Raw genomic sequence first — 19,607 nt, 5'->3', positions numbered from 1 at the left:
TGATTAGTATTAACGATTTTACAGGGCGATTTCAGCAACTCCAAATATGTGAATGAAAACTACAATAAGATGGACGTTACAATCAAACAGCTGGTGCGTATAAATACAATTTGTACAGCATGAACACTTTTTAGGGAACAAAAAAAAACATTGTAAACTAGGGCTTAGCGTTTTGTCAAAAAATAATCCTGATTAATTTTTTCATATCATTATAGGCAGATTGTCCATTGAAGGATAATACAGAGTACCGTTGCATCTCTACTGTTTACAACTGCTGTATTTTGTAACAGACATTTCCACCATGCTTGAGCAAGGTAATATATGCTAACAGCTGACAACTCTCATTTTGTTCACATTTATGATTGTGTTTACAAGAGGTGCACCTGTAAAGGTAACGCAGGGTACGTCCGTACCTCGGTTTTAGGGCCACAGTTTTGCTACTTTTTCATTATATTTTGTGGTAGTAAAGAAAACAATTTTTTTCCCTCTTAGAGTTATTTAGTTTTTTACTTGTCATCACAAACTTCATTCTGCAGTAAAAAAAACTGGAACTTCTCCGAGGCCCACCAGCTCGGGATCCCTGCGCCTCCGGGGAGGTGATATAGCTTATGTAGCCGAGGATCGGACCGCCGAGTGCTCTGCCTTTGGCAGCCAACCAGCTAACACTGCACCCAACCTCTATAGCCCCTCCCATGAGTGGTAAACCCAGTGGAGGGGGAACCCACGTTGCCTCTGCGGGCTGTGCAGGGTTATCCACAAACATTGAAAAATGTTTTGAACAAAAGGTGTCTGCAGAGTGTTTTAGTACACGTTATATCAGAGAAGTTGAATCAGAGCAAACACCGAAACAAAAAGTCGGATTCAAAAATATTTAGATAGAAAATTTATTTTTTTCTGATTAAATTAGAAGGTGTGTTTGTTCTCCCAGTGGGGACCAATAGCCTACAGTAGTTCAGTCACAAAGACATTATGTGCCAGCCTGCGAGTCCACATTCAGGGCAGTCTTACTGGTGAGCTGCAGCAGTCGATGAGAATAAAGTCTGTCACTGAAGTTGCTGCGCCTTTTCAATGTTGTGTTTCAATTTCTATTATATTTCTAGTGTTAGCCATATTTCCTTATATTATGCTTATGTACTCCACTTCCAGCTATGTAAGGAAGACAAAGCACAACACCGATTGGGGAGGCGTAGCTCGGCTGATAGAGCGGCCGTGCCAACCACTTGAGGGTTTCAGGTTCGATCCCAGTGGCACCTACACTGGTTTAAATGTGACTTAGATATTGGGTTTCATAATGTAAAGTGCTTTGAGTCACTAGAGAAAAGCGCTATATAAATATAAATCACTTCTCTGATTGAACATTTATTACGTCGTAACGAGCCTGTCTTTCACAAAGGAGGATAGGGATGGTCGTGCACACACATAGTTACATATTCACACATACACGCGCACATTCACACACAGGACAACAGTCAATAAGGCGGATTGTTCCGTATAGGACTATACAGAGCACGGTTGCATCCCTACTGTTTACTACTGCGGGTGGCGACTTGTCCAGGGTGTTACCCGCCTTCCGCCCGAGTTCTGCTGGGATAGACTCCAGCACCCCCGCGACTCCGAGAGGGACAAGCAGTAGAACAAGGATGGACGGATTGTATCTTTTAACAGACATTTCCACCATATTTGATTGAGGTAATACATTCTAACAGCTGATCACCGTGATCGAACTAAAATTAATCACGATTATCGATCACAATCATAAAATCACCCAGCCCTACCATAAACTAAACACTACTGTCTTAGGGTTGGAACTGTAATTGCAACTTAAAAAAGTCATACTCGCAAATGAAAGTCAGAAATGTGACGATGAAAGAAGATGTAACAACTGGCCAGCAGTTATCATAATCAGCTCATTCTTAAATGTTGCAATACAAAAATAAATGTTAATAACAAAATCAATATTTAATAACACACACTAAAGTACCAATTATAAAGATTCCCTGGTACCAGGAATTGGTACAGTATCAGTTTAAATGTGAACCGTACCCATCCCTACAGTTAACTGAGTAACTTTGTATTGGGAGGTGTATAGAGCACTCACCACTGCAACAGCTTCACTGGTGAGCACCATGTCTGCATCCATAACGACGTAGTAGGAGATGTTGGTCAAGATGTAGATGACGGTGACAAGAGGCATGGAAATAGCGATGGACAGAGGCAGATTCCTGCAGAATGAAATAGAATGGGAGACTTGTTTAATGATTAAGTGTAATTTCTTATCTTCAAAGAGCGGATATGGAGCGTCTTGGCACCTTTTTGGATTCTTGATCTCCTCAGTGATGTAGTTGAGCGTGTCCCAGCCAGAGTAAGAGTACAGTGCCGAGTATAGAGCCAAAGCCATGTCGCCTGGGTTCATCTTGGAGTTTCTGAACGAGTCCTCAAAGTTTTGATCAAAACCTTTCGTTGTCAACAAAACAGGACATTTGTCACCGGCAGAGATTCATTGCACGAATGGCAGCTTTATTATGTGGGCTCCTACAGCAGCCAAGTACCTTGTGCTAGCTTGACAAGGCCGGTGACAATGATGACAATAAGAGCCAGGACTTTGGCCACGGTGGAGATGACCTGAAGAATGGCTCCCCATTTCACCTTCATACAGTTTACAAACGTCAGCAGACCTGAGTGAGGGAGTGTCGCTCATTAGCATCAAGAGTGGTGGCTGTGACTAAATCCAGGCATATAATTTGTGTATAAAATACATAGTTTGCATACTTTCTAAATTAAACCTAAAATGCAGCACATCCTAATAGCAACACATTTTGCAGATGAGTTGACTGACAACTTAGACTCTCTTATTAAAACAGGGATAGTACATTCCAATGAACACGTACAGGAATTAGTAAATCAAATAAGTTTGCTTTACCACGACTAAATACTGTAAAGTTTGTGGTGTTCTATTTATTTTAGCGTGTAATAACATGTGTCCTCAAGTGTCATCAAGTATGTCACCAGAGGCTTTATTAGCTCTTGAAACGCGACTATTGAATTAAATTACTCAAGTGGTTGACAGCACAGGTGCAAAATGACTGAAGCAGACGCAGAGTGCAAATTAAACAATCCCAGAAAATACCATATTTAAAAAACTTTAAATATGTGTCAAACTGTCAAATGTCTTACAAGTGTGTATTGGTGTTGTGTTAACCTTAATGCTGGAATTTAAACAGTTTTAAAGTGCTTTTAGTAAGCCCTGCTTAGGAACGTGCCGTTGTGTGTCTCTCTGTAACTTTAATGCTTATCAATGTGCAGTGTTTGTCTTGAAGAAGCGCTTCTTTACATATACAATATAATGCCGCATGCGCCATAATATATGCCATATATTGCAACAATGTACAATTAAGGAGTGGGTCAGGAGTAGACTTTAGCAACGTTAACATATCTATGTGAGCTAAAGTGCTAATATTACACTTATATTATAACAGCAGCATCATACTAGGTTAGCTTATTCGCTAGGGGAATGGTCCTACAGTGTGTGAGTCTACAGAAGAGCAGAAGAGAAGACAACTCTAGGACTGCCTTCTCCTGCCTGTGCAGTACAACCAACAAGCCTTAACGCCAGGCCAGAAAGTGTGTGAATTGTGAAATATGACCAGTGGGGATGTAACGGTAATGTAAATACAGCAGTATTGCAGTTTAAAAGTGCGATTATAGATTTTCTGTTTACGAGTTTCATGAGGATGACTGGAGTGGTGTTGTTGTTTATTCTATTCAGTGGGATGCATGTTTCGATTGTGTTAATGTCAATATCAATTTCCCTTGATTACAGAAAGTTGACCACTTGCTCTTCTGCTGAGACAATATCCATTTCATCTGGTTCACCTCCATTATTCACAGCTTTCACAATGGATTTAGGTTTAATTTGGTGACACAGATACAATTCATTTGTTTATCCTGATCCATTTCAACAATGACATTCCTCTCCATATTGTTGTCTCGTTTGCAATAACTTCTTCTTGAAGAGTCTTCATTTCTTAGTGCATTTCCTGGAAGTCCATATGTTGTTATTCTAACTTTGCAGACTTTCTTTATTTTCCTGCAGACTTCTCAGATCTTTTTTGTATTCAGTTGTTGCTTTTCTCTGATCTTATTTAAGTTCTCTTATTGCTCTTTCCAGAGCTACTTTCTATGTCATGGACAAGCGGTAGAAAATGGATGGATGTAGGGCTGGGCGATATGGCCTTTTTTTTAATATCTCAATATTTTTAGACCCTACCACAATATACGATATATATCTCGATATTTTGCCTTAGCCTTGAATAAACACTTGATGCATATAATCCTAGCAGTATGATGATTCTATGTGTCTACATTAAAATATTATTGTTCATACTGCATTAATATATGCTAATTTTAAACTTTCATGCAGAGAGGGAAATCACAACTGAGTCCATTTACCAAAACAGTATTTATTTAACAGTTAAGCAGTGGCATAACCATTCATGTTATTTCAAAACAGAAAGTGCAAGATTGTCAGAGACATTTTAAAACAAGCTATTCGTGCACTATTAATAATAATGATACATTTTATTTATAAGGCGCCTTTCTGGGCACTCAAGGACACCGTACAATATCAAAACAATAAAATCAAATTGGATAAAAACAACAATAATAACAACAAAGATAGATAAGATAAGATAATTACAAATAATAAGCAGTCTGGAATAAGTGTGTTTTGAGTCTTGACTTGAAGAGAGATATTGAGTTCAAGTTGCAAAGGTCTGGTGGCAAAGAGTTCCAAAGATGTGGGGCAGAGCGGCTGAAAGCTCAGGCACCCATGGTGGACAGTTTAAATAAGGGGACACTGAGATGGATGGATGAAGAGGGTCTTAGGGAACGTGAGGGCGTGGCGGCATGGATCAGGTCAGAGAGATATGATGGAGAGAGGTTATGGATGGCTTTGAAAGTGAGGAGAATTATTTTAAAGTGAATACGATGTTTGATGAGTAGCCAGTGGAGTTGCTGCAGAACAGGGGTGATGTGCTGGATTGAAGGGGTTCTGGTGATTATCCGGGTTGCAGAGTTCTGGAGAAACTGAAGTTTGTGAAGTGAATTGTGAGGGAGACCAAACAGAAGAGAGTTGCAATAGTCCAGGCGAGAGGTGACCAGGCTATGGACTAATAGGGCAGCACTATGTGGGATAAGGGATGGGAAAAGACGATTAATGTTCCGTAGATGAAAGTAAACAGACCGGGGAATGCTGTTTATGTGGGCTTGAAAGGAGAGTGTGCTGTCAAGGATGACACCCAGACTCTTGACTTGGGAGAAGGGGGAGACAGAGGAATTGCCGAGAGTAACGGACAAGCTGTTGGTTTTGGCGAGTATGGTTTTTGTACCTACAAGAAGGATTTCAGTTTTATTACTATTAAGTTGAAGGAAATTGGATGAGAACCACTGCTTGAGTTCACTGAGGCAGTCAGTAAGGGAGGAAGGAGGAAGAGAGGCAGTTTGTTTGGTTGAAATGTAGAGCTGGGTGTCATCCACGTAACATGTAATTTAAATTTATGGAAAATATTGCCAAGGGGAAGAATGTAAATGATGAAACTGGGGTTGAGGAGAAGAAGAAGGAAATTGTTGGTGAATCTGGGTGATTTTGGAAATAAAAAAATGCATAAGGGAACAACAAAAAGTGAAGTGAATTATATTTATATAGCGCTTTTTCTCAAGTGGCTCAAAGCGCTTTACATAGTGAAACCCAATATCTAAGTTACATTTAAACCAGTGTGGGTGGCACTGGGAGCAGGTGGGTAAAGTGTCTTGCCCAAGGATACAACGGCAGTAACTAGGATGGCACAAGCGGGAATCGAACCTGCAACCCTCAAGTTGCTGGCACGGCCACTCTACCAACCGAGCTATGCCGCCCCACAAAAAGAAGTTCAGGCCATATGAGAGGGAAGTGAGGGCGGAGGATTTGAAATTTTGCCAAGAATAGAAAAAAGTGTCTTGGAGTTGCTTTCATTAGAACTGATTAAAGTTGTGTAGTACGATGATTTGATGTTGTTTAGGCAGTCTTTGTAATGTTGAAGGTGTTGGATGTACATGTCCTTGTGTACAGTGGGACCAGTTTTTTGTAAAGACGTTCAAGTTGGCGTCTCTTTGTTTTTAACTTGTGGAGTGTGGGAGTAAACCAGGGTGCAGAGTTGGTGAAAGAGACGCTTCTGATTTTTTCCGGAGTCAGCATGTCCAATAGAAGATCAAGATTATTGTTGTAGTAGGCGACCAGTTCATCGGGAGAGGAAAGAGGGTTGTCAATGGCGGTGGAAAGAGTGTCAGAGTTGATGTCCTTGATTTTGCAAAACAGATAATGCGGGGAAAGGTAATTGTAGAAAAACTTAATTTGATAGTAAAAGATACTAGCAGGAGATCGGAAAAAGGTAGTGAATTGGAAGTGGCATTAACAACATTTACACCAGAACAGCAAACCAGATCAAGTGTGTGTCCTTTACAGTGGGTAGGGAAGTTGATGTACTGCTGCAGACCAACGCTTTGAAGACAGGATGAAAAGTCACTGGTGATTGTACTGTTGGTGCTGTCCATGTGAAAATTAAAATCCCCCAGCAGTACAATATTAGGGTAAAGTGAAGAGAGATGAGCAATAAAAGCAGAAAAATCACTAATAAAATTGTTTTATTTTATTTTGGTGGTCGGTAGACAACAGCAATGGTTGTGTGAGTAGGTCCAAAAAGCTGCAAAACTGTGCTTTCAAAGGAGGAGAAGGCAGTAGAGGCAACCGGCGAGATTTTCCACTTTTCGCGATAGATCATAGCGAGACCTCCTCCACGACCAGTGGCGCGAGGTTTGGAAGTGTAAACAAACCCGGGAGCAGTCGCGCTATTAAGGTCTGTGTAATCATTGAGGCGTTGCCATGTTTCTGTTAGGCAGATGAAGTCCAGTTTATGGTCAGCCAGGAGATCCTAGACGAGATGTCCTTTACTCGTGAGTGAGCGGATGTTAAGAAGACCGAAGTTTGCGTGAGCGCTGTCATTTTGATGTTTTGGGTTAGCCGACCTAGCTAGGCCGGCTAACACTTTGCGATCAACTCCCCGGCCATTGTTCCGTGACGGGCGACGAGTTTTGGACCAAATTGATTTTATTGGTGTGTTGTCACTGAGGTGGTGATTTCTGCGGGACCCACGGTGGATGAATCTTCGGTTAGGCTGGTAGGCTATGTCCGGATGGAGGTGAAGCGTCACTGGCTGGTGACGAAACAGCACAGAATGGAGTCGCAGGAGGTCGGCAGCAGAATATTGGAGGAGAGCAGTCACCGTAAGGGGACGTGGGTAAAAAAAATCCAAATCAGCGGGATCCAAACATTTGATCCGGTCATCCACATTGTGGCGGCAAACAAGAAGTGGCCTTGTTCGCCAAACTCCGATGACCAGTGGGTGAGGAATTTCTCAGATTACCATGACAAGACAATCAGTTAAAAGTGCAGTAAAAGTTAACATGTGCCAGTGCTTATTGATTCAAAAAAGGAACTTCAAAAGCACTGGAAACAACTTAAGCAAGACATAGTAGCAGCAGCAGCACGCGCAAGCTTTCACTAGACCGGAACTTTTGTGCATGATGTCACTAAAATGACATATCAAAACAACACTAAATTAAAGTGCACTTTTTGTACAGAATGCCACTACAGTGGTTTAAAACAAATAAAGTGCACCTTTGTGCATGATGTCACACAAGATATTTCAATAACTATTAAATAAAAATGCGCAGCATAATAGGAACTCAAATCGCTACACTGCAAAAACTGAAATCTAAGTAAGATGAAATATCTCAAATAAGGGTGATATTTGCTTATTTTCTGTCAGGTAAGATAATTCTTCTCACTAAGCATATTTTATGTTAGTCTTTTACTTGTTTTAAGGGTTTTGCTCCTAAATGATCTCAGTAAGATACTACAGCTTGTTTCCGGCATTTTATGACCTATTTTGAGTAAAATATGCTTGAAACTATTTTTGTCCAAGTGTCCAAAACACACCCAGCAATGTTGCACAGGAAGGCGGGGAAGAAGAGGGGTAAAAGGCGGCCAAAATTTTCAAAAGTCCCAATTGTGTCCTGAATACCTCCACGGTTCCAGTCCCACGAGTCCCGCCGCCGGCCACACAAGTCCTGGGATACAAAAAATGTCCAAAACGCACCCAGCAAAGTCCCACGGGAAGTAGGGGGGAAAAAATGAGAAAAGTCGGCAAAAGTCCCCCAAGATTTTGTAAATACCTACCCAGGTTCGAGTTTGAGTTTGAGTGCACACTCGAACCCGGGTGGGACTTTTGAACATTTCCCCGACTTTTCTCACTTTCCTCCCCACCTTCCCGTGGGACTTTGCTGGGCGCGTTTTGGACATTTTGGGCATCCCGGCTGGCGGCGGAACTTGTGGGACTCGAACCTGTGTAGGTATTTTGAACATTTTTGGGACTTTTGCTGACTTTTCCAACTTTCATTCCCTCTCCCCATGGGACTTGGCTGGGTGTGTTATGGACATTTTGGGCATCCTGGGACTTGCCCGGCCGTACATAAGATTTTATTTTAGAGTGTTTTACTAGTTTTAAGTGTTTACGTCCTAAATGATCTCAGTAATATATTACAGCTTGTAGCTGAAATTTGATGACCTATATTGAGTAAAACATGCTTGAAACGAGAATATCAAATGTTGCAAAGCTGTGTCATCAACATTTACAAGTATGAAACTAGTTTTTAAAGTAAGAATTTCTTGTTTTAAGAATGTAAAACAAAATCATGACTTTGACACAATTGTTTCTCATATTAAAACAGATGACAGCCAAATAGACTTTGCCGTTTTTATTTTAATGAAACAATAGAAAATTTGTACTCGTATACTGTAGTAGTACACTTGTTATTAGTGAGAATATACTTAATTTGAGGTATTTTTGGGTTGATTGAAGTTAGCTAATTTGACTTGTTTTGGAAAGTCTTGACAAGCCAAATTTTCTTGTTCTATTGGCAGATAATTTTGCTTAGTTCAAGTAAAATACCCCTCATTTTTGTATTTTTTTTTCTTGCTTTTGAACACTGACTTTTTGCAGTGTATGTGGTAGGTTAATGCCGACGTTATCTCATGTTGTTCACTATTTTTTTTCATACGGTGTTGATGTGATTTTGTTGGTGTGGCAATGAATGGAGAAGTTGAAGCACTCTTCATTCTCCAGCAGGTGACTTTTCAAATGATGCTACATATTAGCAGTAATGCTACTTTTTGTAGCAACGCTTTTGTCCCATACTTGACAAATTACTGTCGTCTGTTCGACATATTCCCAATTGAAGCCAAACCACCGCCAGACGATGGACCCCGTGCTGTTTTTCTTGGGAATGAATTCTTTCTACATTTGTTACCAGATTTGCACTTTCTTTCTATTACCGCTCGCACCACAGCTAACGTTACCTGTGCTGCTATTTCTCTGCTCCGCAAGGGCGTTTACATATTTGACGTGCGTAAGAAGGTGCACTTGCTGTCTGTGAGAAGGACAGACAAGAAAGAGTGGGAAGAGCATGCAGTGTAATGCCAGCAGCTAAAAGCAACCGCGTGAGAACATATAATCGAATATCAAGATATAGTCATTTTCTATGTCGCACAGAGACAAACCCGCGATATATCGAGTATATCGCCCAGCCCTAGATGGATGCATTGATCACGTCTTGGTTCCCATTATGTCCTGTGTCCAACATCAAATCTTGCTCCCCCTAGAGTCCCGTGTCCAGAGAAGATTCTGGTATTTGAGTTTTCCTTTTTGACATCGCGGTAGGTGGCTGACATCAGTGCCTCTTGTATCAGCTCTCTAACGGCAATTGCTTCTTTAGCGACTTGCGGCACTCTAACTTTTTTTAACAACAATTTTGTACCTTGCGCTGTTCAGAGATCAATTTGAGGTGTCAGCCTGGCAACTTATATCACTCTGTGTCGTTGGAATCCCATTAAAACAGCTACAAACTCGCAGTAGCTAATGGTTCCCAGTCAAGCACTTTGAATTGCGGTAAAGCGCCATTGGCTTGAGGCTAACGGCTCTTTCAACACGCCTTTTTTCAGCGTATCAGTGCCTCTCAACGGACCAAAATCAGTTCGAAAATGCCAGGTAACTCAATTGTGGCTGTGATCACAAATCAGTGGTCAAAAATCCCGGTAGCAAAAGCGTAGCCTTTGCGTCCTCTCCCATTGACAGGAAGTGAAGTTTTCTGTTGTTAATTCAATCTAAAGAGTTGGTTTCACTTTATTCATATACAAACCCTGTTTCCATATGAGTTGGGAATTGTGTTAGATGTAAATATAAACGGAATACAATGATTTAAAAATACTTTTTAACCCATATTCAATTGAATGCACTAAAAAGACAACATATTTGATGTTCAAACTTATAAACTTTATTTTTTTTGGGAAATAATAATTAACTTAGAATTTCATGGCTGCAACACGTGCCAAAGTAGTTGGGATAGGACATGTTCACCACTGTATTACATCACCTTTTCTTTTAACAACACTCAATAAACGTTTGGGAACTGAGGAAACTAATTGTTGAAGCTTTGAAAGTGGACTTCTTTCCCATTTTTGTTTTATGTAGAGCGTCAGTCGTTCAACAGTCCGGGGTCTCCGCTGTCGTATTTTACGCCTCATAATGGGCCACACATTTTCAATGGGAGACAGGTCTGGACTGCAGGCGGGCCAAGAAAGTATCCACACTCTTTTTTTACGAAGCCACGCTGTTCTAACACTTGTCTTGCTGAAATAAACAGGGGCGTCCATGATAACGTTGTTTGGATGACAACATATGTTGCTCCAAAAGCTGTACGTACCTTTCAGCATTAATGTTGCCTTCACAGATGTGTAAGTTACCCATGCCTTAGGCACTAATACACCCCCATACCATCACAGATGCTGGCTTTTGAACTTTGCGCTTATAACAATCCCAATTGGTATTTTCCTCTTTTTTCTGGAGGACACCACGTCCTCTGTTTCCAAATATAATTTGAAATGTGGATTCGTCAGACCACAGAACACCTTTCCACTTTGCATCAGTCCATCTTAGGTGAGCTCGGCCCCAGCTAAGCCGGCGGTGTTTCAGGATATTGTTGATAAATGGGTTTGGCTTTGCATAGTAGAGTTTTAACTTGCACTTACAGATGTAGCAACCAACTGTAGTTACTGACAGTGGTTTTACGAAGTGTTCCTGAGCCCACGTGGTGATATCCTTTACACAGTGATGTCGGTTTTTGATGCAGTACTGCCTGAGGGATCAAAAGCCCGTAATATCATCGCTTGCGTGCAGTGATTTCTCCAGATTCTCTGAACTTTTTGATGATTTTACGGACCGTAGATCAGTGGTCCCCAATCACTCGATTGGTACCGGGCCGCAGAACAATTTTCAAATAATTTTTTAAAATGTTTTTATTTTGAAAAAAACATAAAATAATAATAATATTTTTTTATTAAATCAACATAAAAAACACAAGATACACTTACAATTAGTGCACCAACCCAAAAAAACTCCCTTTTTCATGACAAAAACCTCTCTTTTTCATGAAAAAAAAAAAAAAAAAAAAAAAAGAATCTCAGCTGCATTCGGGCGGTAGGCAGGGTACAAGTCGCCACCTCATCGCAGGGCCAACACAGACACACAGAAAACATTCACACGCTAGGACCAATTTAGTGATGCCAATCAGCCTATCCCCAGGTGTATGTCTTTGGAAGTGGGAGGAAGCCGGAGTATCCGGAGGGAACCTACGCAGTCACAAGGAGAACATGCAAACTCCACACAGTGAAGTGAATTGTGAAGTGAATTATATCTCTGAGTCACTAGAAAAAAAGCTTTTCTCTAGTGACTCAAAGCACTTTTACATAGTGAAACCAAATATCCAAGTTACATTTAAACCAGTGTGGGTGGCACTGGGAGCATGTGTGTAAAGTGTCTTGCCCAAGGAAACAACAGCAGTGACTAGGATGGTGGAAGCGGGAATCGAACCTGCAACCCTCAAATTGCTGGCACGGCCACTCGACCAACCAAGCTATACCGCCCCACTTCAGAGAAAGATCCCGCAGGATTGAACCCAGGACCTTCGTATTGTGAGACAGACGCACTAACCCCTCTGCCATTGTCCAGTATTTTATAATTTCACAGTAAAACTTGTTTTTTGTTTTTTTTTTGTTAAAAAAAGTTACTGAATCAATTTCAATTCAGTGAATTGGTTTGAAATAGTTCTAACAAAAAAAAAAAAAAAAAAGATGGTTCCTGAATTGTATCGGCAACCACAACCTCGATACATCCCCACATTCAATCATAGAATAAAATTAGTAATTATTGAAGAGGAACGACGTGCGTTGAAGGCCGCACTGCTGTTCCTAGATGGCGACAGGCGTTGACAGTTGGTCAACACGCTGCTCTACTTGCCTTCTTAGAGACTAGCAATTTGCTTAATAAGAGTCTGAAGACACTTTTCTGTTGAGCAAACATTTCTGGTCGGTGTTCAGGTGCGACGTGCTTCCCATTGGAATTCATTCATCTCTGCATGTGTATGAATCAGCATTGTAACACTAAATTAGGGCTGGGCGATATATCGATACACGCGATATATCGCGGGTTTGTCTCTGTGCGATATAGAAAATGACTATATCGTAATATTCGGGTATACGTTCTAACGCAGTTGCTTTAAGCTGCGGGCATTACACTACAGGCTTTCCCATTCCTTGTGTCTTCTTCTCACAGACAGCGAGCGCACATTCTAACACATGTCACATACTGTCACGTCATACGTCACATACGTATACGCCCTCGCCCTGCAGAGAGGTAGCAGCATGGCTAACGTTAGCTGTGATGCTAGCGAAGTGTTGCGAGGGATAATACGAGAGAAAGAAGGTGCAAATCTGGTAACAAATGAAGGAATAATTAATTCCCAAGAAAAACAGCACAGCGTCCATCGTCTGGCGGGGGTTCAGCTTCAAGCGGGAACATGTCGAATAGACAACTTTAATTTGTCAAGTGTGGGGCACAAGCGTTGCTACCAAAAGTAGCATTACTGCTAATATGTAGCATCGAAAAGTCACCAGCTAATACCTGTTTAATAAATACAGTTTTGGTAAATTGACTTAGTTGTGATTTCCTTCTCTGCATGAAAGTTTAAAATGAGCATATATTAATGTAGTATGAACAAGAATGTTTTAATGTAAACACATAGAATCATTATACTGCTGTGATTATATGCATCAAGTGTTCATTCAAGGCTAAGGCAAAATATCGAGATATATACTTTATATCGTATATTGCGATATGGCCTAAAAATATTGGGATATTAAAAAAGGTCATATCGACCAGCCCTACACTAAACGACACTATAATTTTGTATTTTGCCATTTAATGACGCTCAAATGTATGATTAGGCCAAACAGGGGTGTCTAATTGATGACACATGGGCCACCTGCAGAACATGGCTGCTTTTTATGGTACCGAAAAACATTACATCAAAAATGTATACATAGAGCTAAAGGCATGATTAATGAGAAAAAGCTAAAATGTCAATACTAAAAATGAACAAAAACAGAAAGATGTGTCTTTTTTGATAGTATTTATTCTGCTATATTACTTGACTATTTCATTACAAATCAGGGTTTAATGCTGCCGATTTTAATAATAATAATAATGGATTAGATTTATATGGCGCTTTTCTATTATTAGATACTCAATACCAATCATCCATTAATGAATGAGACTGGCAGATACCAATACCAATCACATGTATTAAATGTAAAAAAAAAGTTGTTTATTCACGAGTGCTATTTGGAGTTTTATAATATCAACGCAATATCTAATCTAGTCCCTAATTCTCTTATCACTACAATTGTTTGCACAAAACAAAGTCATCAGTACACAATAAGTAAAGAAAAGCAAAAGTAACTATTACTTATTTAAATCCTTTTGCCCTCAAAGTCAGCCTCTGTACTGGAAAATATTTCCCGAATTTGAAAACTTTACTAACGAAAAAACATTAAGCAAAATAAAAAAAAATCAACCTAACTACTCTAGTATCGATCATTTACTGATTCTTCCCCTGGTGTCGACACCGCTAATCAATTAATCGATCTGTTCTCCTCTTACATGTCATTTACTGACTGATACAATGCTGACATTCCAACAGTTATGCTATCCTCTCTCGCCTCTTATTAAATCTACTAGTTAGTATCTGCTTACTTTCTGTTGTTAACATGCTTACATCTACAATTCTTAAAGTTTACAAAGCACTAATATATTGTTGTTTAAAGTTAGCTTAGCAGTTAGCTTAGCTAATGTGCCTGATACTGGCTTGCTCTCGGTGTGTGGGATGTTTAGCCTCGTCCTCCGGTGTTAATATTTAATAATGATATTTAAGATACCAAGAAATGCAGTTTATTTGTCGTAGTGGATGTGATCATTATTAGATTAGGGGGGCGGCTCCACACAATACATGGAGAAACATCATTAGTTGCTAGACACTTGTCAGCCAGGACACCTGTGGACTAAAAATAAATAGTGTCAGTTATAGGGTATCAGCGTTTGTGAGCCGCATTAAAAGGAATTAGACGGCATTAACCAGAAATGGCGATCACATACTTTTTCACGAAAATCGGTGGTTGATCCCTAATTGTGATTTCAATACTTATAAAAAATATTATTATTATTTTGACCATTATCGTTCAGCCCTAGTACGACACAAACAAGGGGGGAAAACTTACTCAGGATGGCCACAGCAATGAGGCGGACAGCATAATAAGGCGCAGGACAGGTGGCGTAGAAAGGCTGAACCAGGTAGCTGGAAAAAGTCAAGGCAATAACTGCCTGACAAGCTGGTTCCACAATCAGAAGAGACGTCCACAGTCTGCAGTTGAGTGTAACCATCCGGGTGTTTTAGGGAAAACAAGATCCATAAAAAAAGTCACCAGAGTGTGTGAGTGAGTCATTGGTGGTTTACAGGACTGATTCAAAAGATGTGCAACATACCGAATGAAGGCCAAAAAGCCCCCAAAAGCCTCCAGGATGTATGCATAAGAGGCACCGGACTTGTGGATGGTGGTGCCCAGCTCTGCATAGCACAGCGCACCAAACACAGAGAACACTCCTCCCACCGCCCAGATGACCAAGGACAAGCCATAGGAGCCCGTGTACATGAGGACCCCCTGCGACGAACAACACGTTTAACTGTGACATTTTTGCTCATATTTTACACTTGACCTGAGGTTGTCTTCATGCACGTTTATTTTTGTTTAATGAACATTAACATTTAATTTCTCTCATTATAAATCTTTGAACTACCGTAGCAGTGCTAATGTAAAACACGCCACACAATGACAGCAACTTTCTACAACCCAAAAACAATGAAACGGTGTGAATGGACTCTGATGTAATCAAGCCAAAGTAAAAGTTTTTTTTTTACCTTTGGTGAGATGAAGATGCCAGAGCCGATCATGTTGCCCACGATAAGGCAAACCCCGTGCAGGAGGGATATCTCCTGCTTCAAGCGCACGCCGCTGCCTTGGGATGCCGTGTCTGCCTCGGCGACCATCCTGAGCGGGTCCAACTCTGTCCGACGAGCAACTTCAAATGGCAGGATCAGAGCTTAAACTGTGCCAGAAAATTTGCAGGCACAGTTGTGGGCGTGTCCAACTACAGCGGGTGTGGTTTAGCTTCAGAGAGATATAATCTGCACACCAGCAAAAGCAGGAGATGAGTGACAGGCTCAAACGTGCATTAATATAAACCAAAAGACAAGCGGTGTAAAACCCAACATTAAGGAATGCAGCGAACGGCGTTACTTGGCTTTTCAAACGCCCCAGTCTGGAAACGCAATCACTGAATTTTGCACTGCAATGAATAGGAAATAACTTTCAAACGTGTCCTCTACCTAAATGGAGCAGCTTTGTTTAGTCTCATTTGTTGGCATGTTAGTGTTTGAAACAAGGCAACCGCAGGGTGCGCACACCCGTATGTGCCCATGCAAAGAGGATGTTTGGAAGAAAAGGGAAGGCGACAGGAGGTATTCACTTGAAGTCATTTCTCTTTTTTGCTCAACAGAAGTATTTTTCAGATTAGTTAAAAGGCCTGTTGTTCACACTGGGATCAGACGTCCACGTGCATTGTCCACTTATTCACTACATTCTTTAGAGCGTAAATTATGAGCAGATTAAAACGAAAGGGTCACCTGATGTAGTGTGCTGTGAACAGGAATTCCTTTTATTTTGCAATATTTGTGTGTGTGCAGGAAAAGAAAGTGTGCGACGACAACCATAGAATAGTAAAGAAAATATATTGTGACAAAAGTGACAACATTCTTCGGTAGTGGTGGTGTTCTGCTGAGATGGGGTGAACCGTGTTTGTGTTGGATCTCAGTACAACATGTCTCTCAATACCAATAAGAAGAGCTACTGTGGAGAAACTGACCTTCGTACATGCAGTACCTGTTTCCTCAGCATGTTATGCTTGTAAATGAAAATCTTGCCTTTAGTGCAGACCTGGGCAAATTAAGGCCCGGGGGCAATATGCGGCCCGTTAAGATTTTCAATCTGGCCCTCCAGACATTCCTAAATAATTTTTTTAGATGTTTAAAATGGAAAGTGAAGCTGCCATTATGATGTGCAGTGATGTTTTCTAATGACTGTAAGTCTTCAATGACACAAAGTATTTCAAAAGTTGCAATCTGCACGATATACTAGTAACTATGGTCATCTAATTAGTTACTGTGGTAATCTAATTAGTTACTGTAGCAGCCGCAACATTAATACTGCCACAACGACAACTCTTGCTGACCTACTGCCCTCGGTAATGGCACCATTCCCAAAGTATGTGGGCTCTATTGATAACCTCACTAACAACTGCGCGAAACCATTGATAGTATAGCACCGCTGAAGTTAAAAAAGGCTCCAAAAAGGCGTACCCCATGGTTTTCAGAAGAAACTAGAGCTCAGAAATTATGTAGGAAGCTGGAACGCAAATGGCGCACGACTAAACTTGAGGTGCACCATCAAGCATGGAGTGATGGTTTAATAACTGATTGACTATGGTAATATAATTAGTTATTATGGTCATCTAATTAGTTACTATGGTCATCTAAGTCACAAGCAGCTCAGACGAGGCACCAAGCGGTGTGGGTGCGGAGCGTTTCCACAAAGTGTTTCCAGAGCCTGAAATGTGGGTGTCAGGGACAGACTCGGAAATAGATTTTTACCACAAAGTTGTACAGCTTAGTGATACATCAGATTGGGGGTGTTTTTTTTTTACCCTTCGCGTTCATATTCCCCTGTGTTTATTTCATTTTTGTTGCGTTCCACTTGATTGTAAAATATGTCGATCAAAGGGGGGTGTGACGTTTATATCTTGTCAATATTCAGTGTTTTATCCTTCATAGTTAATATAGTAAATCCCACATTATTGTCATGTACTTTCTGGGTGTCTCCTTCAGTGGAATATTTAAATTATATTCTATTTAAGGCGTTCTGTTTTTAGCATTCTATTTGACATTGTTGTGTGGTTTTGTATTAGTGTTCCTAAAAATATATATACCCGCCCCCAGACACATTTTTTTCTCAAAATTGGGCACCCGAGTCAAAATAATTGCCCAGGCCTGCTTTAGGGGAAATGCACTTTTTTATTAATTTATTTTGCCTATTGTTCACAATCGTTACGGGAGACAATGTATTTTTTTAAAATGCATTCTAACTTGTAAATAAACTTAAATATAAGTCTGCTTACAATGGAGCCAATAGGAGGTCCTCTATTACGCCCATTTACGATTCGAAATAATCATCAAAAACTTGCCAGCAATACTCCATTTATATTTTGCGACTTGAATATTACCCAAGTATTAGTGATATCATTGTAAGCGATAACCCCGACAAACTATTTATAGCGGCGCGTGATCAGATGGACCTTACAAGCCTGTGTGACTATGTTGACTTCATCGGTGAAGGAGCTGCTTTCTCGCTTCAGACTTTGTGAACGTTTATTTTAGATTATAAATAATGCCTCTCACCTTAATAGTAGAAGGATGAGGACATGATCCGGCGGGTTGGTCAACTTCAGTATCCAATTTAGACCCGGAAATGGCAAGAAAGACACGAACAGTCACTATGTTTGCGAGGATTATGAATCATTCTTCATCTAAACGAAAATGTATGAACATCCCATCAGTGGACATCCTAGTGACAGCAGACATCGTACAATAAGTGATGTTTAATTATGTTTGTTGTCTATTTCTGCAATGAAAATTATTTTTTCTCATTTTATGCCTAAAATCAGCAAAAAAACTTAAATATTACATTTTGTAATAAATGTGCCTGTTTCTACATTACACATATACCGTATTTATTGGACTATAAGTCGCAGTGTTTTTCATAGTTTGGCCAGGGGTGCGACTTATACTCAGGAGCGACTTATGTGTGAAATTATTAACACATTACCGTAAAATATCAAATAATATTATTTAGCTCATTCACATAAGAGACCAGACGTATACGATTTCATGGGATTTAGCGATTAGGAGTGACAGATTGTTTGGTAAACGTATAGGATGTTCTATATGTTATAGTTATTTGAATGACTCTTACTGTGCTATGTTGCATTAACATACCAGGCACGTTTTCAGTTGGTTATTTAAGCGTCATATAACGTACTTACTTAGCCTGTTGTTCACTATTCTTTATTTATTCTAAATTGCCTTTCAAATGTCTATTCTTGGTGTTGGGTTTTATCAAATAAATTTCCCCAAAAAATGCGACCGTTACACTCCGAAAAATACGGTACTTATGTATACAAAACATTGAAGGAGGTGTTTGGATGTTTTTTTAGAGCGCTTCATAGACCGAGTAGAGAGACTTCCATAGGGTCCATTGCAAGCTGACTTTTAATCGCATTTAAGGGGCAGCATGGCGTAGTGGGTAGAGCGGCCGTGCCAGAAACCTGAGGGTTGCAGGTTCGCTTCCCACATATTAACATCCAAATCGCTGCCGTTGTGTCCTTGGGCAGGACACTTCACCCTTGCCCCCGGTGCCGCTCACACTGGTGAATGAATGATGAATGAATGAATGATAGGTGGTGGTCGGAGGGGCCGTAGGCGCAAACTGGCAGCTCGCTTCCGTCAGTCTACCCCAGGGCAGCTGTGGCTACAGATGTAGCTTACCACCACCAGGTGTGAATGAATGATGGGTTCCCACTTCTCTGTGAGCGCTTTGAGTATCTAACAATAGAAAAGCGCGATATAAATCTAATCCATTATTATTATTATTATTATTATTATTATTATTAATCTACTAGTTAAAATGCATAATAAAAAGAAAACGTGTTCTTGTCTTACATAACAATTATGAATATTGGGCAAAATTCCTAAAAAAGTGCAGTTCCTCCTTAGAAAAACAACTTTTGTGGCAGTGGTCAAACCAGACCAAATACAAATAGTACACACTACATTACACACAACATTACTATGTTATTAGCTAATGATAGAGATTAAGCAAATTTTGACTGTTTCCTTTAACGGGCTTGTGTGTGTGTGTGTGTGTGTGTGTGTGTGTGTGTGTGTGTGTGTGTGTG

At 40.3% G+C, this 19,607-nt stretch overlaps 1 protein-coding gene across 1 annotated transcript in view; it reads right to left on the bottom strand.

The window, feature by feature from the left end:
* Positions 1–19,607, bottom strand: part of si:dkeyp-120h9.1 (Y+L amino acid transporter 2-like) — a 65,282-nt gene that overhangs the window by 26,476 nt on the left and 19,199 nt on the right. The window contains exons 2-7 of the mRNA XM_061908508.1: positions 15,460–15,726; positions 15,027–15,202; positions 14,762–14,904; positions 2,550–2,675; positions 2,310–2,454; positions 2,099–2,222 (exon numbers count right to left, since the gene is read on the bottom strand). Coding sequence (XP_061764492.1) covers positions 2,099–2,222; positions 2,310–2,454; positions 2,550–2,675; positions 14,762–14,904; positions 15,027–15,202; positions 15,460–15,588 — 843 coding nt within the window. The 5' untranslated portion in view covers positions 15,589–15,726. The remainder of the gene's footprint in view (positions 1–2,098; positions 2,223–2,309; positions 2,455–2,549; positions 2,676–14,761; positions 14,905–15,026; positions 15,203–15,459; positions 15,727–19,607) is intronic.

This window comes from Nerophis ophidion, linkage group LG08, assembly GCF_033978795.1.
Source record: "Nerophis ophidion isolate RoL-2023_Sa linkage group LG08, RoL_Noph_v1.0, whole genome shotgun sequence".
Taxonomy (NCBI): Eukaryota; Metazoa; Chordata; class Actinopteri; order Syngnathiformes; family Syngnathidae; genus Nerophis; species Nerophis ophidion.
This window is presented reverse-complemented; position numbering and strand designations above follow the sequence as displayed.